At 37.5% G+C, this 21,713-nt stretch overlaps 1 protein-coding gene across 10 annotated transcripts in view; it reads right to left on the bottom strand.

Moving 5' to 3' along the window:
- NRXN3 (neurexin 3) overlaps nt 1-21,713 on the bottom strand; it is a 1,504,067-nt gene that overhangs the window by 345,740 nt on the left and 1,136,614 nt on the right. For all 10 annotated transcript variants that reach the window (XM_057731261.1, XM_057731262.1, XM_057731259.1 and 7 more), the window contains one exon: nt 10,739-10,920. In XM_057731261.1, coding sequence (XP_057587244.1) covers nt 10,739-10,920 — 182 coding nt within the window. The remainder of the gene's footprint in view (nt 1-10,738; nt 10,921-21,713) is intronic.

Raw genomic sequence — 21,713 nt, 5'->3', positions numbered from 1 at the left:
AAAATATGCATGTGGTCAGGTAAGGATACGAGTTTGTAGCCATGAAAAGTCAACCAGTGAAGGTCATTTCCAAAAGGGTGTAGTAACCTAAGTACTGCCTTTGCATTTTAAAAAGGGCTGGATAATTTTACAACCATTAGTAACATTTGTAGCCATCCAAGCTAAGATAATGAAAAGGGTAATCAGATTCCATGCCTCACTGCACACGGTGATCACTGGGATCAGGGGATTTCTTCTTTGGGGACCTTAAATCCAGATGGCCTCCCCCAAAGTGATGCTCCAAGGGGTGAGAGACTCGTCCCTTTTGAGGACCACAGCAAGTCATGGGATCTGGCAGTTGGGTCAATCCTCGTTTTGGCTCTGATTCCCATCTGCCTGGCTGCTAACCTTCCTGTTGAAAACTACACCCCATTTAGCATCTTTTAGGTGTTCATTCACAGGTTTCCAACCACAATCTCTTTAGGCACCAAGAGCTCCAATGCGTGGTAGGTGTACCAATATTACTAGGAAAACAATCGTATTTAATTTTGTAGGTCTCTCAATGGTAACAGGGGACATTCACATGGATTCTCTCAATCAATCTTCCCTCTCATAATATGAGGTTGGCAGAACAGTATCTATATATATCTCTACAACTTACATGAGATGCCAGCTAGTTGGTGGCAGAGGCTGGACTAGACCCTGTGTCTTCCAGCTCTGAGTTAGTAAAGTTTATGACAACTACCAAGAGAAGAAACTCAAAATGACTGGTGAGAGGACCAGAATGATAAATATTATATGCTGTGATAAGTGACAATAAAGATGAAGAAGACATCCCCACAAAGCGATTTCAAATGACTAAAAGGTATGAGGAGAAAAAAGCTCTAGAACTATTTATGTTTGAAAACCTCTCTCAAGCTTTTTGATTTCTGTAAAACTTCACAATCTAGGTTTTGCCTGACCCTCTAGCCTTTTCTTTTTTAGCTTCCTTCCTTTTCCTCTTCATCTTGTAAAGTTATGTACATATTTTCCAAGTTCCTACTAATTTATCTCCTTGGAGACCTTAGTGATCCTCAGAGATTCCACTGTCACTGCCAGGCTGAAAATCCTCAAGTCCCTACCTCTAGCTCTTATCTCTCATCTGAGTCCATCACACATTTCCTATTGGAAATCTCTACATGTTGACTCTTGGATACCTTGTGTTTTGCAATACCAAAGTCAAACAATGATTTTATCCTAAAATCTATTTTTCTTATATGTCCTCTGTCTTATTGTTGTTGAAATCATAACCTTCCCAGTCTAGGCATCCCTCACTTCTCTCTTTTTTCCATTCAACCAGCTGGCCATACCTGTTGAATCCATCTCTAAAATGTCCTTTTGCTTCATCCTCATCACTTCCTATGTTCATTGACACAGAGTAAGTCCTTGAAAACATTTTTCCTGGACCACCGATTTCTCTTCCTTGAACCCACTGAAAAACATTCTTTCAAAAGAGCCAAAATAATGTCCCTAAAAATTAAGCTTTGGGCATTTCGGCTTCTGCTCAAAAACTTTCAAAATGTCTTCTCACTGCTTTCAGAAGCAATATATCAATATGGCATTCAAGTTCTCCCCACTACAGGCCTAAAGTGCCTGCAAAGAAAACAAAACAAAAACAAAACTAAAAACATAGCTATCGTTAGTTTAGCATCTACCATGGACCAGATAAAACTCATTACACATTTTCACATATTATTATAAATCTTTACACAGACTTGCAAGATGGCATTATTATTCTACAGAGAAGTCAAATAATTCACCCAAGGACCTAGAGCTGGTTGGAGACAGAGCTAGATCTTGAATCATAGACCACTTGCCTCTAAAACATGGGATCTTTCTGCCATTCCACACTGTCTGTCCATTTCCTCAAGTCATTTATTCTGGACAAACTGAACACCTAATTTGGGAATGTAACTTGGAATTCCTTCCTTTGAGGTTACACGTATGTTAATATCTTCACCTGGCATGTTCCTTCTCCAGATTCCACCAGCAAAAATCTGACCCACCATATCCATGTACATTTCTTCACTGTCTACAAACAGTAACACTCGTACGTTCCTTGGTATACAGCCCATCCTCCCTTAAAAAGGAGCCATAGGTACAATTTTTATTTCCCTCCTTGATATTAAATCTCTTCACATCTCCACCAACTCCAAATAAATTGCCGTTTCACAAAAACGTGTTGAATTAAAATCATCACCACTACACTTTCTACTCTGAAACTTTCATTAAGGGTGTAATAGTAATTAAGAATCAGAACTGGATCTGAATGCCTGCTCAGCCGTTTAATAGCAGTGCTATCTTGGGAAACTTCGTTAGCTTCATTAAACGTTAGTTGCCTCATTTATAAAGTGAGGATATTAATGGTGACTACCTCACTGAGTTGTTGGGAGCTCATAATAAGATAAAGTAAACAAAGTCCTTGCACAATGTCCAGTACCTGGTACTTTGTCAGTCAATATTAACGGTGAGTGACAGCAATGGTCGTCATGTCAGATGACCTCCAAAGATACAGTCCGAAGTAAATGTAGGAAATAATCATCTATGCCATTAAATTACCTGCCATTTTACAGAGAATGGAGTAGAAAAGTAAACTGAATTAAAAGAGGTTAACTAAGGAGTCAAGAATAGAATAGGAGACATTTAAATTGCCAATCATCTCCTGTCATTCTGAGTATGAACTGACTTTGGGATGAAGGTTAGTTTGGTCGATCAGCAGGGCTTATCTAAATGTCTTTAAGTGATTCTAGGTTCCAAAGGTGTCATCTCAGGCTGAGAAATGACAGGTCTGGCTGTCAGTACCATCTCTGAGGCTAATACAGTTATACAGTTCCCTGTGCCATCTATCAGGGAAATACTAACAAGATGAAACAGCCCCAGTGACAGCATCAGGATCTAAGCACATGATGCTATGGGGTGGGTGGCTAATGAATTCCCCAATCAATATGCTGAGTTCCATGCCTTCTGAGTGCAGCCAGGGATCTAAAATCCATCATCTATAGCTTCAGGGAGTCAATGAGTTATTTCTTGCCCTGATGCACTGAACAATACCCCAGGAGTAATGACTAGTAACAGTGTAAGCGGTGGGTCAATGAGATAATTCATCTAAATGACAGTATTAAGGTAGACTTGCCATTAAGTCATATGAACCCCAGCACTCACTTGATGGTGCCTAGGGTTTGCCTTGCTTGTTGCACTTTGGATTCATCTGTCTTAAAAGGCTCTGCTATTCAGAACCTGTCCAGCTATTTGATAACTGCAAAAATCTAGGATATATGCCACCAGGTCGGCCTTAAATCAGTAGCATCCTGATGCTTCCTTAGAATCTTCTATTACTTGAGTTGAAATCTCAAAGGTCTGACTAAAAGTCATTAGTTAGGAAATAAAATACATTGTTTCCTCTGACTTAAAAAAAATGTTAATTGAAGAAAAAGTACCAATAATATTAAAAGCTATCCATGACTGAAAGCTCACCATATACTAGGAGCTATGCAAGAGTTTTATATACATCATCTCATAAATGTGTGGAAGAGCTAATTTCTCATATTTTAATTACTATGTTCTTACAAGTCTGTTAGCTTTTTGTGAGCCAAGGTGGATCACAGTATCCCCAAAACACAGCACATAGCCTAGCAACAATGAACACTCAATTCACGTGTAAAGAACATCACTCATGAGCTAAATTCTCTTAATTCTACTTTTTCTAAATTTATATTATGTCTGCATTGAGGATTCTGAAACAGGACTGTCATCAGTTAATAGGTAAAGGGTCACTGGTGTAAGTGATAAATGAGAAAGATATAGTTACTTGGCCTCGCTTCTCATAACTGTCTACCTGCTATAAAATATTTTCTTCATGCTTTGTCAATGCAGTTTTTATGACTGAATTATTTACATTTCATCTGCATGCTAAATTTATCATTCATTTTTCTTTTATGTTTGAGGACTCAAAAATCTATGAAATGCTTTTATCTGTCTATGTGCCTTTATGCTTCCAGCTTACTTGGTGGTAGCAGCTACTCATCTCTGCTCAATCTGGCGGTACCCACACTGGGATGTTCATTCTAGCAGTGACTCTTTCTGGGCTCCACGAACGCCCAAGTATAGAGCCAAGCCCTTTATGTCTTTATCTGGTGCTCACGGTGGGTCTCAAACTCCTTTCATACTATCCTCACCTGGAAAGACTTTGCTCTCTTGATGGTGCTGTTCCTTGCTATTGTTTTGTTCTTCTCCATCTCCCCCTCCTTTTTCTCCTCCTCCTCCTTCCCCTCTTCCACCACCACAACCATCACCACCACTTCCTCTATCTCCTTCTTTTGGCAAGATGGGATATGGTTCATACAACTGGAGAAAGAACTTCAGTGCAGGGTGGATTCCACTTTCACTGGTGAGTATAGAGCCCTTTGGAACAGTATACTAAAGGGCAGTAGAAGCACAATGGATCACCTCATGACCCTGTAGAGACGTAATGCCCTACAATGAGACACCGAGGAAGCTGCAGGAGTCTGCTAAGCCTACTGACTTAACCAGGCCTCCCTCAGCGGGAACTAGTTTCTTTACCACATGCTAACAGGACACTCCAGAAGTCTCAATTGTGGATTTAATTAATTCAAATATTTGCTTTTGGTCAGATAAAATAGGAATCTGCTTACAGAAACTGTCCAGTAGTCTTTCAAAAATACATAAAATGAAATTCTGCTTTCCATTATAAAACATATTCTTCCTTTCACTAATTTTTTTTTCTCAGAAGAAGTCATCACCTGCTGGATATTTCATCAAGAAAACTACCATTCTATCTTCACATAGTGCTGGCCAATAACAAAATAACTTCTGAAAACTTTATTTCATCTGAACCTCAGGAAAACCTTCAAAGGTAATCTTTTTGGTGCCCATTTAAAAGAAGAGAAAGGTGAAGCTCAAAGTAGTGGACTGACTTGTTCAAAGCCAAATAGCTCACTGGATGTGGACAGAAATGAGACTCAAATCCCAGTCTTCCAATCACAGGTTAAGTACATTTTCCTACTATGGCATTCTGCCTTTCAACACCAAGTGTGGATCAAAGTCAACAGATTTAGATAGAGCTACCTTGGGAATAACAAAGATCTGAGAAAACACACACAATTCTCATGCAGATGCTGCCTCTGGTCTAGCTTACATAAGCAGTCACTTCCTCAAAAGCCCCTTCAACTCCCTTCTCCCACCTTCTCCTCTAACTCCGCTGGGATGGAACAGCTGAGCTGGGAGCTGCAGAGAGGATCCCCAGCAGGCCCTCTCCACAGAAGTGGCTTAAGGATCTGGAAAAGCTCCTAAGCCTAGAAAACCCAAAGAGGGCTTTTCACTAAGAACAAATAACAGAAAAAGGAAATAAAGAACCAGCCTGCAGCGGGCAGCACTCTGTGGGAAGCAAAATTGCATCTGGTGGACACCTTTGTTGTTTTCTTGTTCTTTCCGTCTTTACTTATATTACCAGCCCCGAACGCCAACATTTCTCTGGACTCCTCTGCAGATTCTCCCACATACAGTGCCTGAACCAAAGCCAGTTCTGCCACTGGCCAAATCCAGAGATGAACCTAAGCTAACAGCCACTGAACCTCACTGAAGACTAACCCAGCAGATGTTGATGGTTTACTGTAAATATCCCACACAGAGACAGCCAAGTGAAGCATCCACACCAGCAATTTATAGATGCCATAGATGCGAGCAGCAGACCATTTATCATAATTCAGCTCTGCTCCCGTTTTTTTCTCCAGGAGTCTCTTCAAGTGCTATAAATTATGGAAAAACAACACTATACAAGCCAAACTTAATAAATATCTGATTTCCCAAACCTGACACTGAGAGAATACCATCGGTCTCTTTCTTTCTTTTTTTTTTTTTTTTTTTTTTTTGTGGCGGGCAGTTTTTTGGAAAGAGAACATGTTGCCATTATGAAAAGGGGGTCAGTGTGAACAATAACCCATTCTCTTCTCCTACCTTGTTTTATGTAAGTACCTATATTATAAGTCAGGAGGGAAACAGTTGGGGAAGGTTATAGATTCTTGTCAAACAAAACAGATGCCCTCACACATAAATTTTCACTGTTCCTGAAAGGCTCATAATTAAAAAATGAATCCAAGAGGATTTACAGTAAATTACACACAGAGAGAATAAAATTAATAAGATGTCTTTTTCACACCCTGCATTAACTACATAAAGAGAAACTAACTATTGCACGGTTCTTCCTGACCTTCTATTTTGCAGGTGGTGAAAGGAGACTGTCAAGTTTCATGATAGCAATAGCAAGCACTTCCTGGTAATCCTTCCTCTGGTCCTATTCGACTTTGCCCCAATTGTATAAAGAAGGTAGGTGTAACTGTGACAGCTCCATAGAGCCTAGATGCGGGGTCAGTAAGCAGACATCACTCACGAGGAATAGCTTCTCTCCAAACACTGAGCAGATTAATTTCTCAACAATAGATTTCAATAGAGGGAACTTATATTTGAAGCAATAATGTGTAAAAATCCCTCTGCTCTAAGATACCCTCCTGCCACAGAATTTTATTTTGCCAATACATATTTCACGTTTCGTCTGTGATTTCATTAATATCATGATTAATAATTGGCACAGTAAATAGTACATCATGGAATTGTTAACCAAAAATGAAGAAATGTAAGCTAATTTGAAGCAGACAATCTCTACATTATTTTGATCTCTTGGCCTTCTCTGATTTTTTTTTAACGATCTAATTCTTGTCTTGTTCAACAAGCCCATTTAATCACCAGGAGGCTCAGATGCGTAGAAAGACGTTTGGTTTAAAAGAAAATCAGCAAAAGAAAGAAGAGCCTCTGTTCTTTTGGAGAGAATGACAGGTAATCTGAGCAAACTGTGAAACAGGAAAAATTGTGCCTATAGCACCTACCCAGCTCTGTCTTGGTGTCCCTTTCTTTGCACCAATTCTTCACCCTAGGGCACCAATGCCTTCATTCTGCTCAAGCTCTCTCCATGAATTCCTGCCGTCTCCCCACACTTCGTATGTCCCCAAATTAGTCATGCTAATTTCTCCTTCTTGCTCCTCAACTGTCCAAACAGAACTCAAACCCTGTCAGAGCAGCTGACCTTAGCCTGGTGGAGGAAGGATCGCAAGAAGACTGACTAATTAGTCAATGATTCAAGGGCCTCCAGTGGAATACAAGTTGAAAAAGATACCTGTTTCCCTAAAGAGTTCTTAATTGTGCAGGGATTTCAGGATGACAAAGGAAGAGATGTGGGAGACTTCAAGCTTGTGAGGAAGGACTGTGTGCAGCCTAGAGTGGCAGACATGGCTAGTGGAAGTCAGAACTCCTTCTTGATGGATTTACCTACTGTTCTCACAAATCCTCCCAATGCAGAGCTTGCACTGAGAGAGTGAGAGGCACTCAGAGCTGGCAGGCAAGATGAAGCCTCTTTGCCATTCCTGCTCTGGGGTCTCAACAACAGGCAAGTCTGTTTCAGTGTAGGTGTTCATCTTGTGGTCAGACTTCCCAGTGTTCTTGGGAGAGCATTTTCTCTTCCCTCAAATAGGTTAACTTGGGGGTAAAAAGGGCTTATTCCAATGACAGTGTTACCACTGCTCAAAAACTCCAGGAATTCCTAGGAATTGCTTTCAGCAGCAGTTTATAAAACACAAACTCTCAATCTGTTTCCCTCCCCGCCATACACTAATTTCAGAGTTTAGACTTTGTTTTTGAGTAATGTACTAGCTTGACAACCACTCAGAAGTAGCAGCAAGGTACTTTTGGTTATTTCCACAATTAACACCCGCACTTGAAGGATGAAGCTTTGCCCACATATGACCCTTGCCCTCAGAGCCCATCTCCAGGCGGATGTGTCCTCTCTTCCTCAGACCCACTTCTTCCTTTCTTCCCCTGCCCCTGGGATCCACCCTGACTTCATCTCTTCTTCCTGTCTGTCATTGCTTTCTCTTTTTCCCTGTGAGTTGCTCTTCTCCTGGGTGCACTGCAAGGGGGAATGAAATCTTTTGCTTCCTGTCCAATCCCTTCTGCTGTCAGTAGTGGCACTTAAATTCCTTTCTTTTTGAGTAATTTTTTTTTACTACAAGGAAACAAACTGTGTTTAATAAACAAATCCATGTTTGACAGATTGTGAAGTCATAGAAAATTATCTTAGTAGGTATGTATGGCTTCATTCTCCTGATGCATCTACATAATTGTCCAAAACAAGAGGCTGGATTTTGTCATCAAGACTTTTGACTTTCCACTTGGAACTTCCCTCTCCAGTGTGGCAAGGAATCTTCCCTTTGCCCTGCCCACTCTGACCTCAGCTTTTAATTACATGCTCTTTACATCTCTATGAAGATGTTTGCGGCCTAGGGCAGTGGTCACCAAAGTACAGCCTGTAGCCTGCTCTTAGAAGTACATTTTTAATGGAGAACAGTCACACATACTTTCTATCTCTGGTAGACACCAGAAATGATGATTAGGGAATACAAAATGATTTGAAATTACTACACCCATGAAGTGGCTCATGAGGGCCACAGGCATGTCAGGTCTATTCCAGAGTGGTGTGTCTTCTTCACATCGTAGGGTCTCTTTTGCTTTTCTCTAAAAATATCAGATAGCATTTCCTAATCCAAGCTCTGAACAACCTGTTGGAATTTCCCAGAATGTTTAAGCAATGATAGCATTATTGAAATAAGTCCATGGCACCCAAAGGGGCTCTACACATTTTGATGTAAAATTTCTTGTATTTTTGCTTTTAAGAGTTTAAATGGAATGCTTTGGTTCCTGCTAGAAGTTCCCAAGACTCTCATATTCATTTTATAAAAACACTGCCAACTCCAAGTAAACTACCAGGAAAAAAAAAATTTCTCTTAAAAGTGGAGATGCTTTACAAAGCACGCATGGGAAGAAATGGGTAAACTGGTGGAACATTCTCTGGCTCGAAAAAGATGCACATGCCAGTGCCAAATCATATTTTTCTTAGTAAGTCACACTGAGTAAAAAAAGAAGATAAATCACCGTGAAAATGCAAGTGAGCTGGTAATAATAGCCTAGTTATAGCTGCCATGAAATAGTCATTAAGTTATATGCAGCATAAATCTCACAGAGTTTTGTAAATTATGGTGGTTCTTAGAGGCCAAATAAAGATAAACTGTACTAACTATGGCTGCCTTTCTCTGTGCTCCTTGGTATGGCTTTTTAAAATGCTTAAGCTCAGGCTTATAGTACCATATGGCTCCTGAAGCATCTGAGGAAGCGTTAAAGGTCCACAACTCCTTTCCAGACCCCTCTTCTACATTTTGAAAGGGATCGTTTCTAACCAGACCTTCCCTGCAACCTAAGCAGAGTCTTGGCCTGCTCTGGCTCACTCTGAGATCAGACAGGCTTCCAGCTCAAGCCTTTTCCTTCCAGCTGCTCCTGCTTCCAAGGCATATTGGAAGAGCAGGTGCTGGAGAGGGGCACTGCTTCCAAGGCTGAACTTGCTGCCGGGGTTCCAGCCAACCACCGCCACTCCAGAGCCCAGCAGTTAAATCTCACTCCGCTCTCCTCGGTAGATGGGCACATTAGCACAACTCACATTCCAAGATTCCCAGTAAATGTCCCTTTTCCTCCTTTTTGGATTGGTGATAATCCCCAGTTGACTCTTTCTCTTAACTGCTTCTCCCCCTGCTATTTAAACCCAATTCTTACTGCTCCAAATTAAATCCATTCTTTCTAGCCTTGTCATTGCTAACTAATGAGAACAATTCCTCTCTTTGCTCTTGGTGGCTGCACTTTGGGTACTTATGGATGAGAATCATATCCTTCTTTAGCCTACTTTCTTAACTGCAGACTGCACAGGTGATAAAATGGGTTAATTGTTGCTATAAAAATATTTTCTATCCTCATAACAAAGTAATTTTTTCCTCCAAACCATTTTAATTCCTTAGAATTGCCCTGTGTTCTTAAGGATCTGCAGTAAGTGAGGGAGCAGTCTTATTGGAATTACATACACAAGCAAAATGCTGGATATACAAGACCCACGAATACACCAACTCCTGGTCATTGTGCTGCTGCTTTTTGCCCCACCCACTCTGGCCTCACTATTTATCACGTGTTCTTTACATCTCTACAAGAAAGTCTGTAGGCTAGGGCAGGGGTCACCAAAGCACAGCCTGCAGCCTCTTATCATAAATTTTCATTGGAAAACAGTCTCCCCCCTTTTTTTTTTTAATGCATTGTCTGTAGCTGCCTTTTACATTAACAATGGCATACTTAAGTAGCTCTGACAGAGACTGTATGACCTGGAAAGTCCCAAACATTTCAATTTGCCCTTCACCAAAAACCTTTGCAGAATGCCATCCCACTCAGCTTAGGAGATCACTGACATTCAAGGTGGCCTTGGTACTTGCACCAAGTTAAGATGAACTGTATCAGGCCAATCCCTTCTTTACACTTAAGTGGTCTGTTAAATGTTTCACGACAGGTCAAACCACATAGTAGGGGAGGGAGTCTGGACAGGAAGAGTTTTAAATTTTCTATCCCTGAGGTACCCTCTGGGTATCATGGTTCATATCTAAGGGGTAGAACGAAACTTCACACACACCACCCCTTGGGTATGGCCCCAACATACTAAAGCAAAGTTAATACAAGCATGTGCCCCTTTGCTTTGCCTGTCTAGAATGTTCCGCTGCATTTATCTGGCTTACCAAGTTAGACCACCAGAAAGATAAGAGAATCCAGGCTACAGCCCTGTACTCACTATATGAAGCTGGAGGAAGTCCCCGAGGCCCGGGGCGCTGTCTATGCGCACCAAGATGCCATCCTTCACGGTGGTGCTGAAGCCCACGGCCAGGCGGTCGGAGCGCGTGCTAGGCCTGTCGTTGGCTGGCCAGGTGTAGAGGATGAGGCCTCCGCTTTTCCCAAAGATGTATGTGGCTCCAGCTGCAAAAGCAAGGAGAGAGGGAGCCGTCAGGACCCCACAGTGCTCATTGCCAGCTGTGGGTACACTGTTGAGACTTTACACAGATACCTGTGGAGAGAAACGGCCCGCATGTGCCGATATATGGTGACCAAGAGGCATGGCATCCAAAGCTTCGGAAGGCGGCTGTCACCCCATATTAAAGATGCAGGCAGAACAAGTTAATAACAAAGCAGATGCCAGCCAGAGACATTCCTGGCATCTTCAGATCCTGCTGCATAAGGGCAGAGGGCAGGTAACATGCTGTGTCCGAGAGCTTTGCGATGTTGTGACAAACAACTTTTCCATCTTCAATCTCGGCCAGGACAGGCGCGAGATAGGAACCTTCTGCCACCCCCACGGAAAAGAAAGCCTGCGAGAACCAAGTTACATGACTCAAAGCATTTGCCTATTTCACTTTTATGTTGCTATAAAAAAAGGTGATAAAAATTAATTTCAGAGGCCTTTAAAAAATTAACCCTATATTTTTTTCCCTAGTGGTGGTGTTTGGTATTGTATAACAGTTTCGATCTCCTTTCCAAACTAAATTTCAGAAAGAAGATATAGGAGACACAGGGAAAAAACCCTCAGTTTAATGAATTTTGATGATGACAAGCAGCGTTGTCAATTATGACGAGGGGGTTCACCGGTGCTTTTAATATTTACTTGTGTTTTAGCTCTTATAATTTATAAACCCAGGGGTTAGTAAGAGTATATTAACTTAAAAATACTTAGAAAACAAAGAGGAAGAAAAATGAATAAAATATTAATATTTACATCTCATAAACTTCAAGTCTATTTTTAAAAGCGAGCTTTTAAATGTGAATTTTGGAAAAAGCATACAGATTTGGTAGCCAGAACAGACTACACCATCCTAGTTTCTATGATTGTGTGTATGTTTCCCACAGGGAGTAGTTATATATGTCACTCATTTCAAAGTTCAGAGAACATTTGGCACCAGATTTTCTTGAGTGTTTCCCACTCAACATAGTCCAATCCTTGAAACTGCTTTAAAGCAACCTTAGACAAGCATTCTAAAAATAGCATTTACTAAAAATCTCGAACACTGGTCTGCATTTAGTTTACAGAGAATATTGGGTTGAATTATGTTGTTTGGAGAAGAAATGAGTTATGCAGCTTGTTTTAGAAATAACAGAGTAAGCTGCTATGAGGCTAGAATTAAGAGTATATGTCATATATCATCCTTTTCTAAAGCATTAAGCCACGTTGTATCCTGAGACATATAGAATCTAATTTGTCCTCTTTGAAAGGTCACTATTCTAGTTGCTCCAATATGCTCAGTTTGTGTATACTTTTACGAATTTCTCAATTCTTAGGGATGGTGTCTGAAAAGCCCTCCACAGTCATCTGGAGAATTTGGGATTGTAGTATGGAAAGTTTATGTTTAATTCTACATGCAAAACAATGTTTGTTCCTTATTATCCACAAACACCCTCAAAGCTTCTTAAAATTAGAAATGTGGATATAATGATTTACCCTTGATATCTCTCCATCTGTGAAGAATTTAAATAATTCCTTTTCTGTAGATGATTACAAATGTCATCACTACTCCCTTTACTCTTTATTTGGAAAACTGAAGGTTGCTCAGTGATTAATATATAGAATCACCAAAAATGCAAATCAGCCTGTGACATTTTGTGGCAATTTATAAAATCTTACTCTATTCTATCCTAAATATATAGTAGATTCTGCTACAGAAATAAATCCATACTCTCTCAGGAAATAATTTTGTCACTACAAAAAGAACATGTCAAAAATGGATAACAGCAACAACATACACATGGTGCTTTACAGTTTGCAAAAGGCTTTTCAAATTCATTAGCTGGATCTTCACAACCGATCTGCGGAATATTTCATTGGTTAACACTGTTTGGAAACAGAGACCCAAATATCTGACTTAAATAAGAGGCACCCCCTTTAAGTCACCACCTGGACCCTCCTGCCTCCAAAAGCCTGTCTTTACCATATACCAATCATAGCTTAATATCATTTTACAATAAAATATACCAATGATGTAAAGCTGGCTGTACTTCATTTTATTCATACCTTCTCATAAGGATGAAGCAGAATGAAAATAAAGCCATAGTCCCCAAATCTGACATATTTTCAAAAACTAGTCTAGCTTTCTCACCATACAAACAACTTCACAAAACTTTCTACTCTGCTTATAATTCACCCACTGCCCTGTTCAGTAAGTCTCACTATAAAGAAAAAAAAAAAGAGAGAGAGAGAGAGAAAGAGCATTTTAAAAGATAAATACACAGCTTCTTATATATACTGGCTATAAGACCATCAAGACTTCAATTTTTAAATAAAGAACAAAACTATAGTATGACAATAAAAGGATAAATAGATACAAAATATGATTTAAATTATTTTTATTGCTTCTGTTGTTCTGAATTTAGAATATCACTATGGTAGATAATTCTAACTTTCTAGGTGAAAAGGGCATAGAAGGTACAAAGTCCTTAGCACTTTTTCTGCTATATAGAAATAAATATTAAAATGTATTCTTGGTACTGAATTTGCTAGTAGGGGTGACTAAAGCCCCTGAATACTCCCACAGTCCAATGTTGGCTTTAGAGGAAGTTAATTAATAGTTACAACCCTCTACTCTGATAATCTGTTTTTTTTTTCTTCTTTAGTTAGCTTTGCTACCTTGCATGGTTTTTAAAGTTAAATACATGCTTTCTGTTAATTTTAAAATAAAATGCCGAGAGTCCCAAGGGAACATGGAATTATTTTGCTTTACATTCTCAAATTAAAAAGTTAATTTTGTTATTTTTAAATGTGGATTATAAATCAACTTTTTGGGAACATCCCAGGACCCATAAGAATCCTCTTAAATTCATTAACATTTTTCACTTCTAAGCTATGCAATACCACATCACATGCTTTCCACCCTGAGAAAGAGCCTAGCATTTCTGACTGCTGGTTTCTCACTGTGCTCAGTATGCTGGTGCTAAGATCATATTACATTTATTAATAATCAGAACCATGTAAATTTCCTGCTGGCTAACAAAAAGCAATTAATTCAACTGAAGAAAAAAATGCTGTGGTGGCATTTTGGCCATTTAACATTGCAGGGTTTGCAAGTCTGCAAGCAGCTGAGGTTGCTTTGCTGAGTTCCAATCAACACAGTATTTCAGGAATGGAATCTCCACACTGTCACCATTAGCCATGATAAGGTGGATATACTACATCTTCAAATAGTCAACAAGCATGACATATTATTTAACACACAACTTCTTTTGTCTCAAAAGCCCCCAAAATGGGTTTGGCTTATTGTTTCCATAACTGGATAGCTCTTTACTGGGATGAAGCTGATGGTGATTTTGGCAGCTTCATATATATACAGCATATTACTTTTTGGGGAGATTACCAACAGGAATAGAATCACGGTCCTGTTTAAAAATAGTATATACATACATATGTGCATTAATAGGCATGTATGTGTGTGCACATGTGTGTGTACCAAAAAAAGGGAAAATATAGTTACAAAATACAATAGATTACCTGGAATTAATTCATGATTTCCCCCATCAAGTAATTATAGATAAAATGGCTCCAGAAAAGCATTTATATATAATGTTGATTGTATATTTATGTTTAAAAACAACATATTAGCTCTTTCTGAATTAATTTTCAGTTGGTATTAAAATGGAACAAATTTGGAAGCACCTCCCAGGGAGAACTGAAAGAGTTAAATTTAAAGAGAACTAACAGGGAACTGTACTTCATATTTTGTAATAACCTATGTGGGAAAAGAATCTGAAAAGGAATATACATATATACCTATATGTGTATATATATATATTAAAAACCAAATCACTTTGCTGTACACATGAAACTAACACAACGCGGTAAATCAACTACATTTCAATTAAAAATAAACTAAAAAAATAAAGAGAGATAGATAATTTACGGGTAGAAAAGTAGAGCAGGTAGAATAATAAAAAGTAAGTGTAAGTCTTAGCATGCAAACCACCTGGTAGGTAAACTAGGATAAGAAACAAGATGTCAGACTCCTTCTCTGGTGCTCTTTGAACAATTCCTGAGAATTTAGTATAAAATATCATGCACCGTGGTATGCCTGCCTTCCTCTATTATATTCCTTGTTTCTGTTTTATTACTCTTTTATCAACCTTATTCACATTTGTATTCTTTATTGTAAACTGGTAAATCCTTTTGGAAAATAGATTATCAAGGACATAAAATATATTATGCCAGTAGATGTAATTATTGCTATTAACTTAAAATTATCTTTTATTCATCTTAATTACCATACAGATAATAAAACTAAAATGGAAAGACTTTGAAAATGACAAATATCTCTTCTAGGAAATGAAGACATAGAGCTCAAGGATCTCGTAATGGCTGATGATTTGAAAAATTGAGTTTCTCAATTTCTTTTACATATTTAGTTTGCTGCATGGTTCCCCTTACGTGCACCCCTGGCTCTTTTGGGAGTGTCCACAACAGTAGGGCCTTATATTTCCATAGCTTCAAATGGTTTTCAATCTGCTTTCTTTGATGACTCTTTCCCCAATGCCCACCGAAGTGTTAACAGCAAATATTTTTGTTACTGTTTTAATAGCAAAGTAAACAAAGGCTCAAAGAGATTAAATGACTTGATTTGGTGTTAAGTGTTGGAACTGAGAGTGGAGCCAGATCTTCCCTTTCTTGATTCTGTCCTCTTCTCCCCTCCACAGGCCGTCCTGCTCATCTATGGGATGTAGCTTCCCTAAAGGAATACCTGGAGACCAAGAGCTCCACGAGGAAAAAAGGGACGGTAAATAACAGATGAAAACAACTATAAGCCACAAAATCTCTGCATTACAGAGGGAGCCACAAGAAAATACGAGATAAGTGATACAGATTTTAGAAATAGCCCTGCAATGGATGGCTTATTATGATCTATTTTGTCTACTCTGGAATTTTTTAAATAAACACCAAAACCAATGATAAAGTAGCCTTAAATAAAGCAAAACTGAAGGGACTGAACATTAAGAGAGAAATTTCATCTATTTTAATGAATATCCTTTATCTTTGGCAAAGAAATGATCAGATTTACCGCTCGACTAACTGAGAAACTGACAATACTGCCTGAGTCAAGTATTATATCATCAGGAAGATCCAAGCCCCATTTCCTAAACAATGCTCAGGTAAGGTAAGGGCTGTCTCCATATGGGGCAATTTCTTTCTCTTTCTTAAAGAAAGAATGATTAAAACCAAAGGGCACTAAGCCAGAAAACACAGAGGCAACATTTCAGAGCATATCCCTCTATGAGAGAGAAGCAGACACAATGCTCTGTATGTTGAAATTGATCTAAAAATAAAGCTTCCAGCGACACACTTAAACTTCCTCTTGCTTAAAAGAATTTTCATTAACTCATTGTTTTTCCTTTGGGGCAATTATTTCTTTCACAAACCCTTGGTAGTGTTTTACGATGCTAATTATGATACTAATGTTAATACTAATATTAATAATCATACTACCCATGTGTACGAACCATTTATTATATATTATAGTATACAGTATAACATGTCAAATTCCTATACCTTTAACTTTAGATATTGTTGCTATATTAGTTTATTAGGGCTGCCATAACAAGGTATCGCAGGCTGGATGACTTAAAAAAACAGAAATTTATTTTCTCACATTTCTAGAAATTAGAATTCCAAGATCAAGGTGTCAGCAGGGTTAGTTTCTTCTAAGGCCTGTCTCCTTGGCTTCTAAACGGACTTCTTCTTCCCTGTGTCATCATGTGGCCTACCCTCTTTATCCATTTGTGTCCCAATTTCCTCTTCTTATAAGATACCACCAGTCATCCTGGATTAGGGCCCACCCAGATGACCTCATTTTAACTTAATTGCATCTTTAGAGACTCTATCTCCAATTATAGTTATATTCTGAGGTACTGGGGGTTCTAACTTTAACATATAAATTTTGAGGGGACACAATTCAGCCCATAATAGTCATGATCTCAGTTTTAAAGATGAAGAAAGCTATATATAGAATGAAGTTAAAAAAAAAAAAATTGCCCAAGATCTAAAGGAATCAGGAATTTAATCCAGATCTATCTAACTTAACGATCTACATTCTTTTTATTATGCCAAACAGTATCCCTAATATCTTTCCTTTTACCCTCCCTGTGTATCTGTGTGGGGATGAAAATAATGATGGTGAAGAGAAGGACAATGTCTTGCTAACATGTGGCCAAAAAATCAACAACAGCAAACAAGATGGAAACTCCATTCCCACACAATGGAAATGGCAGTAGAGGGCTGATCATTCTGATTATTTTATCTTACTTAAATGACAATGGTTTAATATGAAGTTGTTCTCTATCAAGTATGTAAAGCAAGGTCAGACAATAGCCTCCTCCTGATTAATTACACCATATTCATAAAATTCTAAATTATGAAGGGTGGACTCTATAATGAGGTTTATTTCAGAGATTAACTACAGCCAACTCAATTTAACTTTCACAACCAAGCTAGTCTCTTATACAGCAAAACAAGTCCTAGGAAATTGCACAGTATTCAGGTTTAAGAAAATAATTATTAAGTTTTATTGTCAAACAAAATGAAAATCCAAAACCCTTCTGTACCACCAGCTCCTGAAGGACAGGGTTGCTTAATTTATCTCTCTATCAACACTGTGAATGCTCAGGAAATAAATGCTGCTGAATTAATCAATAAAACTTGGCTCACCTATACTTTCATATCTTCACACTGTCATTCAGGCATCTGCCCATTAATCCATCTCAGCTTCTTGTCATTTCATCTCAGTGTGGAAATATTTTATAAGTACTCATCAATTAGGGTTCACAACATCTCCTATGATGGAACAGCTTCCAATTCATAAAAGAAATCTAACCACAAAGACATTTGAATGATTTTTCTTTGGTGAATTTTTGGCAGGCTCAGATAAGAAAATCACACCCACTTTTAGTCAAATTATTTTATGTTACCCTTCAGTTCCTAAATTACATTGAAAACTGTTTTTAGTATATATATTTCATATATATACATGAAAATACATCTTAGATTAAACAGGAATACATACTAAAAAAGCAAAGCAACATGTTTAAGAATGGCCATGTTTTTCTATTTTACAGAGCATTAACTAAGTGCAAAGACTATATACGTTTGTCCTTAGGCAAAATATAAATGAATGAAAAGAAAAATAAAAATGATCATTTTATAATAACTCATCAGCCTTTTCTGTAGCAATTTTTTTGAAACACATTTCTTCTGATGACATCTCATGGGACATAGAATAAAAGGGAGGTTCGGAGTGCATTTATCTGCCTCCTTTTTGTCCTTTTATTCCACAGCTTTGAAATACCTTCTGTAATAAGAACAATCAAGGGATTTCGAAGTACTGAATATTCTGTGAAAAAGAAATACAGATGAAGAGTAGTTGCTTATTTCCAGTGCTTTGATTTAAATTCTTGATTTATATGGACTTCACACTTTCAAGGGGCCAGGGAATATAAACAGATGACTTTGGGGTATTTATGGTTCTAGTTCATAAAACATGGTTTTCTCGAAAAAGTTGGCTAATATTTTTAAGAGTAATGACTCCTGCTTCTATGAGACACATATCTCTTAATCACAGAGCCCAGTCAGATTTAGGCAAAAGGAAGAAACTTCAACTATTAAGGTCCCTTCTTCGTATCTATCACGATCATTTATCTTCACTGTGCCTACTTGCCCAATGATGAAGGTGGTAATACCACTCCTGCTCACACATCTCATAGAGTTGGAGTAAGGATCAAAATAGCTATCAGATCATTTATATGTGAAATCTAAACCATGACACACGTGAACTTATTTATGAATCAGAAACAGACTCACAGACACAGGGAACAGACTTGTGGTTGCCAAGGGGGAGAGGGTGGGGGAAGGGTGGATTAGGAGTTTGGGATTAGCAAATGCAAACTAGTATTATAGAATGGATAAACAAGGAGGTCCTACTGTATAGCACAGGGAGCCATATTCGATATCTTGTGATAAAACATAATGGAAAATAATATGAAAAAGAATGTATATGTATAACTGAACCACTTTGCTGTACAGCAGAAAGTAACACAACATTGTAAATCAACTATACTTCAGTAAAACAGATTTAAATAAACAGCTATCAGGTACACTATACAGAACTCTAGAAATAGTTTATTATTTCCATTTTATGGTGATCACCTAGAAGAGAAGGGAACCCCCAAAGCTATTGTACCTGTAGAAGACTTTCATTTTCCTATATGCCCAGCATATCTTCCCCCTTTATCTTAGCCAAGGTATGGTAAATTAACTCCAGTTGGACCAATCAGAGCATGTCACTACATTTTTTTGTAACCTGGAACCAGAGAAAACACTCCATCAGTCCCTCCTTGATGATAAAGTTATGCTGTAAGAGGCACACAGCTGCCATGGCCACATTTCCTACCATGGGAAAGACGTTGTGAGAAAATAAACACTGGCCTAAAGAGTGAAGTCAAATTGGACACAGAGAGAAAATCTTATTTTTGAGTACTTGGTTTTAATGATCCATGTGAAGTTGTGCGTTGCTGTTTCTTACATGAAATTCTCAGTTGCTAACTTTTTTAGTCTAAGCTAGTTCAAATTTGGTTTCTTCCACAACTAGAAGAGTCCTAGATAGTAAAGAACTCCTGGTAACTATCCCAGTGCCTGGAACACGTAGGGTCACAATAAAAGGCTTGTTAGATGAACTGGCAAAGAATGGCCAAGATGAGCAACCAATACATTACCAAGGAATCTAAATCTAAGCAAGAGAGCCCACTCAGTACTTCATATACATTTCAAATTGGAACACTTACTTGTAAAACTGATCATGTTCTTATTCACCAAGAAATCCTTAACAATTTCCATAATTAGGTTTTATATAAATATATATATACCTACAAAACCCCAATGAATAGAATATTAGAATATTAATAAAAAGAGGCTACTTTATATCAAGTCCTGTAAACTACAAATAAAGCTTTACTCAGAAGAAAATGCTTTAGATAATAATAAAGGAAATGAACATAAATCAACTGAACTTTCAACTTAAGGCACTATTACAAAAAATAAATAAAATTAATAGCTCAGATGTGATGATTAGTAAAAACTGAAATTTACCCAATGTATTTTTAAAATAATAGTTAAAAAAACCCAAAGCTTGCACTTAAAATCATCAAAGAAAGTATATAAACCCCTGAAAAACCAAAAATAAGAACAACTAAAAGAGAAAAAAACTGAATAGTAGAAATTAAAAAGGAAATATAACCACAGCTAAAGGAAATATTAAAAATATAAAAGAATAATTTATACAACTTTAGAGAAATATATTTGAAAACCAGAGGAAATTAATCATTTCCAGGAAAAATAATTTGCCAAAGGTTTCTAAGAAATATTAGAAACATTCAATAGACTGAATGACCATATAAACCACTGGAAAGGTGATTCAAGTTCTACTATTTAAAACATACAGGTCTAGATGATTTTATAGGTAAGTTTTATCTAACTCTCAAAGAAAAGATAATTCCCAAATTACTTGAATTATACCAGATCACAGGCAAAGTTAAATATCTCCTCCAATTAACTTACAAATATAACAAAATCTTAATACTGACATCTGTTAAATATGCAGCATAAAAACAGAACAAAACATTTTAGACCAATTTCACTTACAAATATTGATTAAAATTTTTTCTGAATAAAATTCAATGGTACATTAAAAGAATAATACACCATTTCAAGAATATGAGAAATAATGGATTTCAACAAAAAGGTATCTATTAGCAATACTCATTACATCACCTAATTAAAGTAGAATTAGAATATAATTTTATCCTCAATTTTAAAAAAGGCTTGAAAAATTCAACAGCCATTCCTTCAAAAACTCTAATTAAAACAGGGATTGAAAAAAGTCTTCTAAATATGATAGAGATGATCAAGAACAAACCGCAGCATCATACTAAACAGTAAAATTATACAACCTTCACAATTAACATCAGGAAGATAGTGATGTTTACTATCACAGTTTTACCTCAACAAAATTTTATAAGTTCTTACTAAACCATTAAAGCGATAAAATGAAGTAAGTTGTAAAATACTCGGAAAGAATACAATACTTTTTAAAAGATGTGATTAAATACATACATGCCAAATAACTCTCCTAAAAACTTAAAATTAATGAGATCAATGGATAAGTTGGTCCAATACAAATAAATACATAAAAATCAATAGCTTATCACCCTTGCACAGATGGACAAATGATTTTTGGCAAGGGTGCCAAGACCATTCAAGGAGAAATGACAATCTTTTCAATAAATGATGCTGGAAAAACTAAATATCCACATGCAAAAAAAGACGGCGGGTGCTTACCTTCTACAATATACAAAAATTAATTCAAAATGAATCAAAGACTTAGCAAGAGCTAAAACTATAAAATTCTTAGAAGAAAACTTTAAGGAGAAAAGCTCATGACCCTGCATTTAGAAATGAGTTTTTGGATATAACACCAAAAGCACAGGCAACAAAAGAAAATATAGGTCAAATGGACTTCAAAATTTAAAATCTTGTAGGTTAAAGGACACTATCAATAGATTGAAAAGTTAACCTACAAAATGGAAGCAAATATTTGCAAATCATATATCTGACATGGGATTAATATCCAGAATATATAAAGCATACCTACAGCTCAACAACAACAAATAACTCAATTAAAATATGGGCAAAGGGC

The sequence above is a fragment of the Hippopotamus amphibius genome, chromosome 4 (genome assembly GCF_030028045.1).
Source record: "Hippopotamus amphibius kiboko isolate mHipAmp2 chromosome 4, mHipAmp2.hap2, whole genome shotgun sequence".
In the NCBI taxonomy this organism is placed as follows: Eukaryota; Metazoa; Chordata; class Mammalia; order Artiodactyla; family Hippopotamidae; genus Hippopotamus; species Hippopotamus amphibius.
This window is presented reverse-complemented; position numbering and strand designations above follow the sequence as displayed.